We start from the raw sequence: 16,073 nt of genomic DNA on the forward strand, positions 1-16,073 counted from the left end.
GCCTGTTTTGGTCCGTTTTTTTATTTTTGTTTTTTATGACTGAATTATCTTATATACAGTAAATCACTCAAAAAATGCACCCAAAACATCATTGGCAAACGTTCCTATTTGGAGAGTTCAGTGATGACGCCGATCCACAATGAGCATGTCCACCTTAAAAGTGATGTCCTTGCTCATTCTCAGATCTTCTTCCGCATCTTTCCCTTCTTTTGGCTGCCTCGACCAAAGCCGGATTTCTTCACCTCTCCCAGCCATTTTTTGCCCTTGGTGCGCAGGTTTTTGAGGCCTCCACTCTGTAGGAAGCGATGTTTCTGTTGCTTCTTGCGCTGCTTCAGGATCTGTTGGCTGGTTTTGAGCTCGGAGCGCACCCTTCTGCCGTTGGCCAACAATTGGGGGCCTGCTGAACCCTGGCCTCGACCCCGACCACGTCCTGGAAGATGCAAACATTTACAATTACGGTTTCATACTGAGAAGCATCTTTGCAGTTTATTATATGCAAAAAGTCATTTAAAAAAAAAAAAAAACATGTTTTGTAAAAAATATTCCCAAGAAATTGTATTTTTTTATGACATCATAGCACTCTAGTTTTATAGGCATTTTTTTGCATTTAACCCACAATAAAAGTTCTCAATTCGCTCAGAATATACTGTATCTTTTTGTAATTAATATTCTGACACATATTTACTTGTTTTTTTACATTTTGCCATGAACATACACAGCGGAGCTTCTAAACCTGCATATTTTGATCAAAGTCTATGAAGTTTAACAATCATTTAAAATTGACGCCAAGCTAAAAATTGAATGCAAAATTCCTTTCATGAATACCTACTCATCATTACATAGAACAAAAGTCCAATGAAATCCAATTTTGTGTGAAAGTTTTTTTGTTTTGTTTTGGTGTTTAGACATAAGATGCAAAACGCACCTCTTGGTGGCCTCCCTCCTCCTGCTCCTTCCCCATCTGAGCCCGCGGCGTCATCAATTTTGTACTTCTTCTTCCACTCCTCGTAACTGAGAGCTTGTTAAGTTTTACAGCAAAACACGAACATCCAGCCAATTTCACATTCGCAACAGTCGCGTATGTCCAAAGGATACAAGTTCTTCCTGTTCTTCTTCGTGTGGATGGTTTGACCGCCTTCGAGTTTAACCTTCTTCTTCTGGTCATCTTTGCCCGTATCTGTTATGAAACGCTTCCTCTTTCGGTCCCTAGAAATTGAGTCCGAATAAGTATTGAGTACGAGACGATATTGGAAATGGATTTTTTTTTTTATATCACCATTTCATAATTTTCTTGTGCTGGTTGAGTTGTTCTCCTTCGTCTCCCATGAGGTCGAGGACGGCAGTGGATGCTTGCTTTTCAAAGGCGCTGCCCTCGCCACTCAAACTTAACCTGAAAGCACAACGGGATGGTGTAAAGATCACGTCTAACAAGGTTTCATTCACATGAGCTTTTATAATATGCAGCCACCCTCTTTCCGAGTTGAAGTCTTTGGGTCTGTAGGGGATGTAGTACTCCTCATCTTTGGGTGTCGCGCGTTTGCCTCGCTTATTCTTGGGACGTGCTTCTCCTTCGTCCTGACGAGCCTTCCTCTTCCCACCAACCACCTCCGAGAAAACCTCCTGTGAGGAAACAGTCAAACATTTCTTGGGCATTTTTTCCGAACATAAAAAACGTTAGAATACAAAGCACTGCGGTTTTGTCTCAGTAGAGCTTCAGAAAACATGTAAGCCGTGATTGGATGTAAGTTATCTGAGCAACTCTGATGTCATTTTCAGTCGAGATAAGTGACAAAATGGCCACCCTGAGATGGTTAACAACAAGCAATATTAATCGGAATGCCGTGCCATTGACGGGTGGGCACTGCAAAAACCGTTTTGGAGCCACTGAATTAATGTTATTAGAAATGTTTATATTCTTGGTCTGTTAATGCTTACAACAAAGATATATATTACGGGTAGAAAATTTTACTGTTCTACATTTCTTTGACCTTTAGTATTTGTTTAGCATTATGAGAGAAAAATCAGGCAAAAATCTCAAATTTTTCTGTCAGTTTTTGGCGGAAATGTTTGAATGACATTACCTTTGTCTTAATGTTGTATTGTGAAGTCAAAAAAAAAACGTCACGAGAGCGAATATTGGCCAATTGAATCGGCCACACAATCTATTTGTGTGATTTGTGCACCAAGTGTCAGCATTTTAAAAATACAGAAAATAATGATGCACATTTTAGAAATGATTTCATAGTTAAGGAATGTTTTTGTGTGTTACCTGCAGTGCGTCATCCTCGCCTGAGTCGGCAGCGTCTTGGCCGGCTGGAACGCTGACGGATCTCTCCGCAGCCAAACTCTTTCTATCCTTGCTAAATTTCTCAACCCGCCCCGAGTCCTTGGAGCGCTTGACCCGCATCACTTCAGTGGCGGTCGTCTTGCTGCTAGAGTTGATTTCAAAGATGGTCTAGAAGAGGAATCGCGTACTTTAAATTAGTGGTCATCAAAATTAGGGGGTTAGCAAAATAATCTGATCATTTATTATGTTAAAAATGTGCATATAAACAGCTGCAAATAAACAAAACATAAAAAAATAATGACTCAACCCTACTTTAGCTCCGGACCAATTAAAAAGCACTCACTGATTTGGATTTGTAGCCCTTAATGGCGTCAACAATCTGAAGTCGTTCCAGTTCAGTTTTCTCCAATCCGGACCCTAAAACAAAAACAAACCGTCACTGACTTGTGTCTGATGAGCGTTGTCGAGGGCTCTCGTCCTCTAAAAACAGACCCAGTAAAGGATGGACGGCCATGCACGTCAGGTCCATGTTCTTCACTCGTCGGATGGACTCCGCCGAGGGGTTGGGCCGAGACTTAAGGTACTGCTTGTAGGCGTTCTCTGAGATGCGGTGCAGGTTCTGCAGGTCCAGGGAGTTTTCATGCGCCGTGATCAGATTGACGGCTGCATCGTCCAAGATGCTCTGAGGCACGCGACCGAATGCGCCGTCTGAATCTGCAGGCAGCAACATTGGCTTTTTAGAGGGAACATTATTTTTTTTTTTTATCAAATGCCCTACCTGCCGAATGCTCTGGCGTGGCCAGCTGCACGGGTCTTCCCAAGAAAAGGTGAAGGTCATACACGAAAGGCACCTCGTCCGGACAAACCATACTGTAGGCCGTGCCGCTGCGTCCGGCTCGGGCCACACGACCTGGGGAGCAAACGCAACTGAGCGTTTAAATTAATGGAATGAAATATTTCTAAATATGTTCAGCAGAGAATGGGGTACACATTCATTAGATGTTTAATGTGTAACATTTTGTGAAATAAAATCATTCAATAAAAAAAAAAAATCAAACCAGGGTTTATTCATGTGCAGGGTCTACGTGCAACGTTCACTTTTTAGAATGATCCAATTGGTCTTCCATTTAAAATTGGGAATCACCAATCAAATTGGGGAACGATCACGTTGCTCACCAACTCTGTGCAAGAAGAGCTTCGACTTGGAGGGAAAGTTGTAGTTGATGACATTGTCCAGCAGCGGGATGTCGATACCGCGAGCAGCCACGTCTGTCACAACAAGCACCATGGCTCTGCGGTGCACAAACTTCCCGATGTTGATCTTCCTGGCCGTCTGATCCAGGGCGCTGTAGATGTAGGCGCACTCCAGCCCTTCTGACGACAACATCTACACAACCGGCACAGACGTCACAATCTTGCCCAAAAAGTAAGACGCTCTTCCCTCGCTGACCTCCTTGATGTACTCCACGTGATGTTTGGTGGCGGCGAAAACCACTGTCTGCTCTTGAGGCTTGACCACGTTCCTCAGGAGGTGGAGCAGCAGTGCCGGCTTGTCATCCACTCGCAGGTGAAAGAAGGACAGCTGGGGGAAGGAAGACGAGCGGGCTTCAAAAACACGGCACTTCAATTTGGATTTTTTTATCTTTGTTTTTTTAACCTTGATCTGGTCGCTGAGCTTCGAGTCCACATCCAAACGAATTAGCACTGGTTCTGTCAGCCCTGGGAGCAAAAATAACAGGGAGTCTTGTCTCAATATTGAAGGATATTTTCACTTTGCATAGAGGGGTGACTCTAACCTTTGCAAGACATGTTTGATAAAATGCTGAAATTGGATCTTATTGGAGAGTGTAAATGGTCACATTGGACGTGATCTCACCAGCTCTGGCAAACTCCACCAGCAGTTTGGGCAGCGTGGCAGAGAATAACAAAGTCTGTCTCGTGTCAGGAAGCCTTCTGATGATCTCCTGGAGCTGCTCGGCAAAGCCCATCTCAAACAACCTGAACGGGTTAGGAATGTTAGGGCATGCATTGACGGGATTCCAAAATAGCATCGTGAAAGGAAAACAACATTTGAATCACCTGTCGGCCTCATCGAACACCACGTACTCCACGTGCTTCAACTTGAGGTTCATTTCCTGGATGACGTGCATGAGACGGCCGGGGGTACCGATGATTCTGGACGACACAGACAGAAAACAGCAGCATAAAAAGAATTGGTCATCATTAAAGGGGAACTCGAGGCAAAATCATTTTGAACTATAACACAAAAGGCTTAAGTTGCTGTTCGTACTTACATGTCGGGGTTCTCATGAAGCGCAGCAAACTGGTCCTCCAAACTGGAGCACACAAAAATCGATTTAAGAGGGCAAGCACAAAGATTTGAAAATAGAAGTGACGTTGAACTAAAACAACCACATACCTGTCTCCGCCAAGAATCAGGGTTGTCTTCAGCTTTGTGAATCTCCCCAACTATGACGATCAAATGGAGTCAAATTTATTCCCAGGCCCGATTAATTTGACGTCACACTTGCGATCTCACCTCTTTTGTGAACCTCATGGTCTGCAGGGCCAGCTCTCTGGTGGGGGTCAGGATGAGAGCCCTGGCACCCGTTTGCGCTCGCGGCGCCTTCAGCTTCTCAAACATGGGCACTAGGAAGGCGGCCGTCTTACCGCTGCCCGTCCGAGCCATGGCCACGACGTCTTTGCCGTCCAGAATGACCGGGATAGTCTGACGAGGTTCGGACACGTCGCGTCAATCGACTTCATGCATATTTGAGGATGCCGAGGGAGGCCATGCTTACCTTTCTTTGGATTGGCGTCGGCACCTTGTAGCCCTTCTTCATGACACCCTTGAAGACGGGGTAACAAAGTCCTAACACACAACAATTATTTTGTCACGCTCATGTTGACTCGAGTAATAGTTGTCCTTCCAAAGAGGTGAGAGATAATATGCCTGCAAGTGTTGTTTGTGCAATGCTATACGTGACAGTGACACTCTGCCAATGTGGCAAGAACTAAACTTCAAAACTGACTTCAAAATGAAATCTTCCCAAGTAAAGTAATGGACATGTTGAAGTTGTTTGTGGCAACTTTTGGCTGTGTGGCAATTAAGGATGCTAAAAAGAAAAAAAAAAGTTATTTATGCTAACATGCGGCACATTTCCAGCATTAGTTAATTTTAAGAGTAAATTTCAATGTGGAGTGAGCTCAAGCTTGAAGCACCCTTTCTGATTTAGAGAACTGTGCAAGCAAGTCTTTTTTTAGTGTTTCCTCAAAGTGATGATATATGACAGTGTCCCATGTCTTGATAGCAAGAGAATGAGAACAGATGAATAGGCATACTTTAGAAATGGTCCATATTTATCAAGGCAAATTGGTCACTGTATTTCATTGTTTAACTTGATTTGAAAATATTGCGCCATATTCAAGCGCAACAGCAACTAAATGGGGTGTTGTTATTGCACTTTACATTTGTTCTGGTGGCTCTCACCCATGGATTGAAATCCTCCGGATTTCTTCTTTTTCTTGTTCTGGGCCCGGACCAGCTCCCTGGTATCAGGTTCCACATCAGACAGGCCGTCCGAAGCGGTGGGGAAACGCAACAGCTTGCCCCTGGGCTGTCAAAAGAATTGATATGTTATAAAACAATCTACTTTTCAAATTGTTCTTATGCAAATATTGTACTCCCCCTGGATCTAAGCACACTCCATTCCTTAAGGTGTGCCTTTGCGCTCTCATCACAAGTCAATTTTTTTCTCTAATTGTATAAAAGCATGAATATGAGTATAAACGGTTCTTTGTCCCCTGCAATTGGCTGCCACTGCAGGCCAAATTGTAATCAATCTCGCACAAAATTTCAGCACCAGCTAATAAAGCCTATAAAAAATAAATGCATACGCTGTGCGTTAAATGACGCATTTAATAGCTGTCACAAAGCACCGTGGTCTGTGTAGCACGTATGATGCTTTGAGAGCCGGATATTGTACTGATTATTTTCAAAGAAAAAAAAGAGGAAGAAGGGGGCATCCGGATTTGAACCGGAGACCTCTTGATCTGCAGTCAAATGCTCTACCACTGAGCTATACCCCCTGACGATAAGAAAAAACGCCGGAGAGGGATCAATATTTTAAATCAACTTGGGGAGCAACAAATATGCGCACTTTGATGTAATACTTTGACGTCTTACGGAATCATCGTCTTTGATTTGGACATCTAGTTCGAAGTCTCCGCCGTCGGAATCCGCGTTACTGTCTCTACCAGCCGTGTTTTTCTTCTTCTTCGTCAGTTTCTTCTTCCTTTGCGCCATTTCGGCGTTTAAAGGGGATTCTTCTTTTACCAGCGACGCGTTCAATGAAAATAATTCGAGTTTCGAGAGTTCAAAAGGCGACAGCGACGACTCAGGCGGACATGTTGTAAACACGTGTGAGTTTCTTCTTCGTCTATTTTCTTCTTCTGTCTATAAAATATCCGAGACTTGGCCGCTGGTGTCGACCGCCATCTATCGACTGTACAGTGGATTTTCCTTCTGTCTTCCCAGTGTGATTTCAAACTGTGGTGGGAATTTCTCAAAATGAACACATTCTATTGTCCAAATATCCACAAAGGACAAAAAGCAAACATCAAGCCGCCGTTTTCGGTGCAAGCACATGCAGTGAAGACTATTTAATCAGAAGCTATTATTTGTGAAAATCTATTGTGGTTTAGGGCACGCACAGTATCAAATTACAGAGAGTGTCATTTTATTTGATTTAGGCAGGGATTTTATTAGTAAAGAAATAGCCTTTTGATAATAGAATGTTAATTTGTAGTTATGTGTAGTAATTAATTCCCACAAATGTATATGCATACTATTAATTATTGTTATTACTGTCATTCATTAGGACTAAGCATATAAGGAAATCTGTCTCGTGTCTGAGGGCATTTATCTAGCTATCAGCTTTCTATGTAGCCATCTATTTTATGATATTGTAGTTGGGGAGAGCACAGGTCATTATTTGAGCAATTACATTTATTTAAATAGATTGATGATTTATTTACCCAGCTTCAAATTAACCAATGTCTGTTACAATTGAGGCCTTTGATAGGGTACACAATAATTTTTATGACAATAAAAAGGGTTAAAAAAAAAAAAAAAGGTGAGGTGAATCTTTTTTTAAGTGCATGACAAATGCCTTCATTACAGCAGAGGCCACTTACTCTATTATCTCTCATATGGAATAATTAAAAAAAAAAAAAAGTCCTGCACAAAATTTGTTGAGGGTATTTTATCAGATTCCATGTAATAGTTAAAAAAAATAAAAATATCGCAAGCGGAATGTTTTCTTGAATTTATGTTAAACGCACATGAAAGAATGAATTTGTCGCTGCCAAGCACTGTTAGCGCACAACTTTCGTCTTGTTTACTAGCGGCCAGAGTGGATTTATTTATTTATTTATTCATTTTTAAATCACCCAGCGGAAATGTGTCCTTTGGATGATAACGCTGACACTAATATGGCAGCCAAAACGTACTGTTTGAAGTCAGTGGGCTGATGTACAGTAAATAAGTCAACACCATGGCAACAGCCCGCAGCTAATGCCATTCATATTCCCCCTGCAGAGCTGGGCTGCAGTGGCCTGGAGCCAAATATGCCTCGGGGGCTGAGAGGGATGCAGCCTATGCACACACAACAAAACAAACACATAGAAACACCAGTTGTGCGGCGTCTATTTTTAAAAGTTGATGTATAATTGAAGGCATGTAAAAGGTGATCGCACTATTTTGGTTTGTGCATCACTTCCACATGGTGGGATTCTGGCATTTAATGACACGATGCTGCTCATGAGTCACCGGGTGAGGTTGTGCGTGGCTACAAAAGGAAACACACCAACAAAAAAAAAAAAAAAGTAGCGTGTTTTGCCTGCTTTGTTATTTCTCTTATAAATCCCCTTTCGAGAGCCTTCACCTTCATCCGGACACCTACGAATAACAAATTGATTCATCGGGAGGCAATGTAGGCCATGCTAAGCTGGATGCTGAGCTGCGTGTGTGCGTGTGTGTGTAACCTTTCAAAAAAACGGCGAAAAAGATGTAGCGCAAGTTGTGTCAGCAAGAACACGTTCATGCGCAAACACTCACCAGTGGCTAAGTGCGTGAATGCGAGTCATTAGGGGAACAGATGTCAGAGCACGTCTCAGGTTAAATTTGAGTTTCGGATGTTCCCATGCCGAGTGCGTGTGTCAAGCAGATGCTGCTGCCTCTAAGCCGTGGAGATTGAGGGAGGGACTGTTTAAATTAAGAGATTTGTGGAGTTGATGATTTGTAACCTTGAAATAGCGGCGGCGATGGCGGTGGCTTGAATTCTCTTTAAATCCATATTGAGTCGTTTATTTATCAGTGAGTGGCCCTGTTGAAAACAGTCCGTTGTCTGGCATTTTCACGGTTTTATTTTGATCGGAGGCCAAATTGGTTCTGGTTTCAATTAGAAGGCTGTTGTGTGTATGAATATCATATCTGATTTCGCATCACCGTCTTTTGCTGTTTTGCGAGATTTTGCAGTGAATGTTTTGCTGACATTGAATATTGTGCCTGATAACCGACACGAACGAAGCTGCTAAAGTTCGTAAATAGTCAGATAGGGTCGACTCACGCTGGAGTCCTCAGTGCGTCACTGCGTCCGATTTTAGCCACTCCCTTAAAAATCTGGAAAAGTAACCCGTTTTTAACACGTTATCTTTACAGCTAGCTCGTGTGTCATGAATCGGCACAAATTTTGCAGGCCTCTTGTGGTACTTATATGAAATTACAATTTTTAAATCTTTTTTTACAACGAAAATGAATGACTTTACATACAACGTTTAGACTTTTTTTTACCCCTCATCAACAAAGGATCTGATTTATAGGCTCGCCTTTCCCCGATGCTTCTCTTCAAACATTCCAGCCGACACTCAGACGTTTTTACGCCCGAGGGGCAAATTAACGGCAGACGTCTGATAACAACTTTGTCATAACGCTTGATATGGCTTCATGGGAGGAGATGTCCGCTTTTCTGGGCCACAAATCCCATTAAGACATTGATTGTGACTTCATTGAGAGAAATGTGAGTGCCGAGCCATGAGCGAGCGGCCTGCAAAATACAGTCCGTTAACTTTTGACTGATGCAGCGATGGATGGATGTTTCATTTAGAGTTTTTTTTTGGTAGCTATGAAATATAATATTAAAAGGATTAAGAAAAGAATTGTGAAATATTCCACTTTGTGCGTAGTAAATCGATACAATTTCGTTTAGTGGTAATATTTTGTCATTCAAACTATGAAGTGGACTTGGAAACTATGAGATAATTTTGGGACAGTTGCGATTGAGCGCTACAAACTCTGCTTAGCAACAAGTGACGAAGGAAATATGACTTTTATAAAGTAGAATTTACTGGAGTGGAAAATTGGATTTATGTCAGTAGAGTGTTTTCCCGATATTTGGAAATTCACAAGTAATTCATACCAACCCGACCAAAAAAAAAAAAAAGATTTTCATAATTTTCTGCAGCAAAATACCACATAAAGCAACCTTGACTGACTTCAATATAGTTCCTCGGCAAAGGACAGAATTTGGCACCTAAGCAACAATAAGCAGCAAAATAAACAATAGGTGAATTTTTCACAGAAAAAAATCAGAAATGACCTCAATCCGCAAGTAGCAAATGTCATAATAATGTAAGGATGACAATGTTTGCAAAAACCAATCCAGCGACAATTAACCATGTGTGACCTTTGCCTCTTGATCAGTAACCCGCTACGTGTTGCAGCGACGCGAGGTCCGCAGCGCCGTGTCAATGCGATGCCGCCACCCCAAGTGACAGCGGCAGATGGTGACGATGCCTCGGGCAGTGCCCCCACCGCCCCGTAGACCCTCGACGCAGGGGCCGAGCAGCCATCCGCAAAATGATTGCATCTTCAGATGCGGCCGGCGTCCAACACACAAGACTTCTGAAGGAGAAGCTCGTACATGCTACACGCTTCTCTTTTTATCGTACGCGTATGAAAAATTGAATAAAAAAGTGCTTCAGCAAAATTGTTGCTGCTGGTCATGTCACAGGTTTTTGTCAATACAAAAAAAAAATCTATTTTCACTTGGGCGATTACCTGCATTTTTACACGAGATCTAAAATATTTATTTATATTCAAAAACAATTCCTAATGTATTAATAACAGCCATCAATTACACGCAGTACACACACTTTTTTTTTTTTCATCACACTGCCAATGCTAGTTCCTGCGGCGAACTGACCCATTTGCCCCAAATGCAAAATTGCCTCGACAAAATCACTTTCACTTCTTTTTGCGACGTTTTATAACAACTTGGTCGTTTAAACGTAATCTACAGTCGATAACCGAAGAACAGCAGAGCAGCGACAGTCTCATGTTGATTCGAAAAAGCGAAAGAATAAAAGACGTGTCTTCAAAAGCAGACAAAGAGGGGGATTGCGGAGGATAGCAAACCACTTTTGAAGCAAATCTAAGCGTGTGCTCTTTCTGATGTGCTTTGCAAGCGAGCGCATTCCGATAAGAACGAGGCCGCAGAGGCGAGTAAAACGACGACAAACAGAAAACGGCAGGAGTGACCTCGACAACACTTCAAGAGGGACCTTTTTGAACTCATAGAAACCGCTGGGAGTCCCTTAAGGGCAATAACGGCGAAACGGCTTCTTACACTTTTGCCAGTAAAGCCCAGACTTGTGTGCTGTGTAAGGAGAATGTAGCTTGTCCCAAAAAAATAATAAATAAATGAAACAAACTGCAAATACATGTCCAAACTCACAATGACTCGAGAGCACTGCTTCTTTTGCTTTGAGTCATGCGGCTCGTGGCAAATGTGAAACGAGCAGAACACCCCGAATGTCTCCAACTGGCAGTTTTGTTTCGAATAAGCAACCCCAATGCAGAATATTGCGCTCCAACGCTGCCGGATGACTGCTAATTATGACTGCTGGGCTACAACACACTCATGTTGAATATCTTGCCCCCTCCACTTGTTGTGGAAGGTTATATGTGATGACAAGTGGGAAGGCCCAAAGAGCAAAATTAACTTTTCATGTATTTCCTCCGCACCGCCTTGTTGCTTGCTTGCATCGCCGCCGGCTCGCTTCGTCTTCTCTTTGCTTTGCTGTGTCTTAATTGCAATTGCATCAAGAATTTAAAGCCCCCCTCTTCCCGTTCTTGTCACTGTCAGTATACAGACTCGCCACATAGCCGAGGAGAGAAATTGAAAGTGGCTTTTGTGCGTCAAGATAAGTCGGCGGCGTCTCAGGGAAGACTCACTTTCATCACCGGAGCACCGCCGGAGCCTCCTCCCCTTCCTCGTCTCCTCCAAATCTCCAGCTTCCCTCTCCTCTTGCGCGCGCTTTCACCAGCTTTAGCACTCAAAGGCTGGATGGAGCGGCTCTGTGCTATATAAATATATAATCTAGCATAAATAAGGACACCAAGACCGTGGGGGGGGAAGAAGTAAGAAGAGAAAAAGAGCAGATGAGACGCAAATTGCATGTCGCAGCAGCTTGGGGACTTAAACTGTTCTTGTTTGCTGCTGAAATTTGTGACAAACAATATCAAGTTAAAGTCCACATTTTTGCCAACTATTGAACATTTCCTGGAAATAAAGACAAACGTGAAGAATATTCATTACAAATCATTTATTGAGGATACAGCTCATCATGATACATTTTAAACAATCTTTCTTTGATGGGAAAAGAAAAAAAAAAGAGTAAATTCTTGGCATTTTTTAAATAGAAGGGATTTTTTTTTAATGGGAATAAACCTGTCAAATCTTTCTTTTTAGAGAGAGAGAGATAGAATAAAATCCCCACAATATGATTTCAAGTTTTATACCCGTCAACTAACTTAACATTTAGTGAAACAGTGGTCCAAATCCATACGTAATCAAATCAAAAAATATTTGGGGGAAAATGAATTCCTTCCGCTTATCCAAGGTCGGGTCACGACTTCTTTCTCCCCAGCCACGTCTTCCTGGAGGATGCGGATGCTGGGAGACATCGTCTCTCCGGCGCGTCACGGGTCGTCGTCGGGGCCTCCGCGCCCGGAACACTTCACCAGGGAGACATCCAGGTGGAATCCTGACAAGATGTCCGAGCCACCACATCTGGCGCCTCTCAACGTGGAGAAGAAGCGGCTCGACTCCGAGTCCCTCTCGGATGAGCGATCTTCTCACCCTATCTCGAAGGGAGAGCCTCGAAATTTCAATTCAGCCGCTTGAATCCAGGGTCTTATTCTTTCGGGCACGACCCGTAGCTTGTTAGGGTTGGAATGCAGATCGACCGATAAATTGAGAGCTTTCGCCTTTGCGAAAATGCTGAATGCAATCATGCACTGGCCTGAATGTGTCAAAATTGGAAGGAAATTGGAGTGAACCCATTCCACTTGTCATTGGCTTAATTGTGTGTCATCTCGAGTCAACAGAACCCCTCCGCCATTTGCTTCCCAACGCCGGCACGTTTCCTGCGCTTGCACCTGCACTCTCCCGAAAACAGTGACTCACAATTCCAGAGCGCAGAGGCGACAAAACAACAAATCGGCTGCGCACCCAAGAGACACGCTCACACCGACACTGAGCTCGCTCTGATTGGCTCCCGGATCCAATCATCAACGCGCAAACGTATGGAGGTCAAACGCGTGCACGCGACCACAACCGGCGGCCGTCTGTGGGTGCGCCGATTTTGCTTGTGGACGGAGCTTAGCACAAAGCTCGGCCTTATCCGACGGCATTACAGTCTCTTAGAAAGGATTTACGTTTTAATTCTTGATTAGATGGAATTTTCTCCAGTGTGCAAGCACGCCGATACGCAAGATAATGGCGTGTTTGTTTGAATGACGCACGCACGCACACACGCCATCCCATTTAAAGGCGAGGCTTTTAACACATTGCCCGATAGGGGCTATTGTTAGAAGCAATGGATTATCAATCAGGAATTAATCCTGATGGATGTGTGTTTGCGCCACACACTTTTCATCTTCTTAATGAAAGGATTTATTTCTTGTTATTCCATAGCAGAAAGACGAGGGCTGGGGGGCGGGGTTAAATCAAAACCTCACTTCCATTTTAACTATTTAGTTCACTTACATTTCTTATCCTCGTCCTCGTCTTTTGCCTGAGTGGCGGCGGAGGTTTGGATCTTCTTCATCCAGTATTCTGAAACGGCGAAACCAACTCATTGCTCTGGATCTGGGGCACTGCCCCAAATGGCGCAGACAGGGGGCGGAGCAATGTGGTGGCCACTCCCACATCTAGAAGAAGATTTTGACACCTGTGACTTTTCATCCTTTTTGCAGTATGCGGCATTCTTAGAGCTTGATATTCTGCCACGATACTTTCAAATTAATTGCATCGTTAAAGAATATATTTATAGATGATCTGTATGCAAAGTGTAAAAAAATCAGTCTTGAGTTGAGTTGCACATTTGATTATGACAGTCAATGTCACTTAGAATTTATTCACACCAAACAACATGACTGAGAAGTCATTGTTTATAATAAATAATTACATTTGGAGGGTGGGGCGTGCATGCAATGCCCCGGACACAAAGTTGAATAGCGTAGTTTCACAAAACACAAAATTAGCTGGTGAAGCACTTCACCACACTGGCTTCAGTTGTTCCTTTTTGGATTGAGCTGGTTTTGTATCACAAGAGTTTTCATCTTCTTCATGAGAGGATTTAGTTTTCATTCTTCTTCTGCAAGGAGGTCAAACCCTCACTTCTCCTCTTCCTGCCCCCCCCATAAAAATCTCCTTTGGCCAAGCGGCTGCCGAGCGAGAGGTGTACATTGATCTTTTTCGTTTATCACAAATTAAACCGAATGACTGGAGGGCCACTGCCCCAATGCAAAGAAGGGCAGAAGACAGACAGACTGAAGGGTCACACCTGCAATGCAGCCACAACTTGACATTCCAATCGTTTTTTATTCCTGAATTTTTTTGTAATACATCCTCTTCATGAGATGTTTTATTTCTCATTATTTTGCGTCAATAGAGGTCACACCCATACTTCCCGTTCTTTCTATGTCGTTCACTCACATATTTTCCTCCTCCTCCTCTTCATCATCTCTTTTGCCTGAGTGGCTGCTGAGCTGACTGACTGCCCGCATGGCTGCCTCCCTCCCCCGTCGGACTGGCTGGCTGGCAGTTCGTTCACGCGCCGCGAACGAGGCACTCGGGCAGCTTTCCTCCCCACCCCAAAAGGTGGCACCGCTCCGGAAGCAGCAGTACTGGGACCCCCATTCCCACGTCGTTGCTGTGCTGCATCCATGACTTTACACACCTGGCCGGTGTACGGGCTTGGATTTATTTTGGCGCTCTGCTTGACACAAGGTCAGTACGAGATACACTTTCATGCCTTATTGTTAGCCTTTTTTTTTTTGTAATAAAAGTGCAGTATTTTCATCTTAAAGCAATCAACGCATTGATATAAGAGTTGTCGAGGTAATATGTTCAAAGTAGTGCCATTTGGACATTTTTGACCCACTGTAGAACAATTGTTAAGACGACCACAAGAGATAGAACCAAAGAGCCACATTTCCAACAAATACGCAATTGCTTCAAATCCACGTCAAATATCCACCGTCGGCAACTTAAATTTCCCAACAGAGTCGTAACAATTGACTGGAGCAGGGCTTTGCTGTAACCTTTTGTCTCACTGGGGAGGGTGGGGGGGAAATAAACGATGCGCAAATTAAGGGGCCGAGACGGGAGCGCGCTTTACTGTCCACAGTGGTTGGTCGGCTCTGATCTAAAAAAAAAAAAAAGTCCTTAATGAGGTCCACGAACGTCTTGTTGATCAATACGGCAAAGTCCATTAATGACACTAATGAGATGAGGCGGTAAAGTGAAGCCTACGACAACCGTGTAGCGCTGCCCCTTGGCAGGGCATCACGGGGAGAGGATTTGGATGCATAAACTAAATTATATTTACATGACAGAATGTAATCCAAAATATTAAATTGTTTTTTCTTTTTTTTGTTTAAAGAGTGATACAGGATTAGTTTTTTTTCCCTTCTTGTTGGGACTGTAACTATGCAACAAATACCAACAGGGGAGCTTAACAACACAAAAGCACACTTTCAAATGCAATACAAGAGCATTTGTGGGTGACTGATTTGGAGCAGTTTTTTTAAATGTATTCAAATTAATCATGTATCACCTTTACATAGATGAAAATAAATGAAAAAGAACACAGACATAAAACTATGACAACCGACATGACTGAGAAAAGCCAATAAATTGCCTCGTCCGCTTGGGGACCAACGAATAAGTGCATTGTTGGTCTTGGAGGGCTGCTCTTCTGCATGTTTTGGATGTTTCCCTGATGTTTTGCTGAACTCATACAAAAAGAGATTAGCAATTCAGGGTTGGGCACATTAATTACAGCGTAAATATAAAGCTTCCTTTCTCATTAGATATATAATAGCATCACAGTGGGTGTGTAAAACAAGTCGCTGACAATGAATCCCACTTTGGTGCCATTGGAGTGAAACGTCTTTGGAATTAATCACTGTTTGTTTCCAGAGAACCTGGTGTGCAGTCGTAATAAATTGGATTGTACCAATAGAGGGGGGGGGGGTAGAAAGTCTCTCCAGTAAGTCCTCATTATGTTGACAAATGCTCCTAACTGGGCAGCTCCTCAATGTGCAGCCAGCGTGCATGCTAACGAATAGTTAAATCAGCTTCCTTTGCCGGATGGAAATTGCCATCATTTGCATCCGGCAAAACAAACGCGGCAGTCCTTTCCGACGCGCGAATGG

At 43.2% G+C, this 16,073-nt stretch overlaps 2 protein-coding genes and 1 non-coding gene across 4 annotated transcripts in view; 1 reads left to right on the forward strand and 2 right to left on the reverse strand.

The window, feature by feature from the left end:
* Positions 1-16,073, reverse strand: part of ddx54 (DEAD (Asp-Glu-Ala-Asp) box polypeptide 54) — a 23,512-nt gene continuing 7,439 nt past the window's right edge. Inside the window, exons 3-22 of one of the 2 annotated variants that reach the window (XM_088281275.1) lie at positions 13,399-13,562; positions 5,778-5,904; positions 5,089-5,159; positions 4,827-5,015; positions 4,707-4,756; positions 4,582-4,623; positions 4,367-4,462; positions 4,164-4,285; positions 3,945-4,006; positions 3,738-3,869; positions 3,464-3,674; positions 3,066-3,197; positions 2,780-3,001; positions 2,631-2,704; positions 2,270-2,455; positions 1,469-1,620; positions 1,277-1,390; positions 1,096-1,206; positions 926-1,011; positions 1-430 (exon numbers count right to left, since the gene is read on the reverse strand). In XM_088281275.1, the coding sequence (XP_088137401.1) occupies positions 180-430; positions 926-1,011; positions 1,096-1,206; positions 1,277-1,390; positions 1,469-1,620; positions 2,270-2,455; positions 2,631-2,704; positions 2,780-3,001; positions 3,066-3,197; positions 3,464-3,674; positions 3,738-3,869; positions 3,945-4,006; positions 4,164-4,285; positions 4,367-4,462; positions 4,582-4,623; positions 4,707-4,756; positions 4,827-5,015; positions 5,089-5,159; positions 5,778-5,781 (2,307 nt within the window). In that variant the 5' untranslated portion in view covers positions 5,782-5,904; positions 13,399-13,562 and the 3' untranslated portion in view covers positions 1-179. Of the gene's footprint in view, positions 431-925; positions 1,012-1,095; positions 1,207-1,276; positions 1,391-1,468; positions 1,621-2,269; positions 2,456-2,630; positions 2,705-2,779; positions 3,002-3,065; positions 3,198-3,463; positions 3,675-3,737; positions 3,870-3,944; positions 4,007-4,163; positions 4,286-4,366; positions 4,463-4,581; positions 4,624-4,706; positions 4,757-4,826; positions 5,016-5,088; positions 5,160-5,777; positions 5,905-6,473; positions 6,738-13,398; positions 13,563-16,073 lie in introns of those variants that run through there. The other variant, XM_088281274.1, reaches the window with a different exon arrangement.
* trnac-gca (transfer RNA cysteine (anticodon GCA)) lies at positions 6,305-6,376 on the reverse strand. The gene has a single exon. It is a non-coding gene; the product is annotated as a tRNA-Cys (tRNA).
* The window catches only part of LOC148318855 (uncharacterized), a 7,409-nt gene continuing 5,415 nt past the window's right edge, over positions 14,080-16,073 (forward strand). The window contains exon 1 of the mRNA XM_088281278.1: positions 14,080-14,643. Within this exon, the coding sequence (XP_088137404.1) occupies positions 14,580-14,643 (64 nt within the window). The 5' untranslated portion in view covers positions 14,080-14,579. The remainder of the gene's footprint in view (positions 14,644-16,073) is intronic.

Source organism: Idiotropiscis lumnitzeri, chromosome 18 (genome assembly GCF_059441095.1).
Source record: "Idiotropiscis lumnitzeri isolate Australia: NSW breed Sydney's pygmy pipehorse chromosome 18, RoL_Ilum_1.0, whole genome shotgun sequence".
In the NCBI taxonomy this organism is placed as follows: Eukaryota; Metazoa; Chordata; class Actinopteri; order Syngnathiformes; family Syngnathidae; genus Idiotropiscis; species Idiotropiscis lumnitzeri.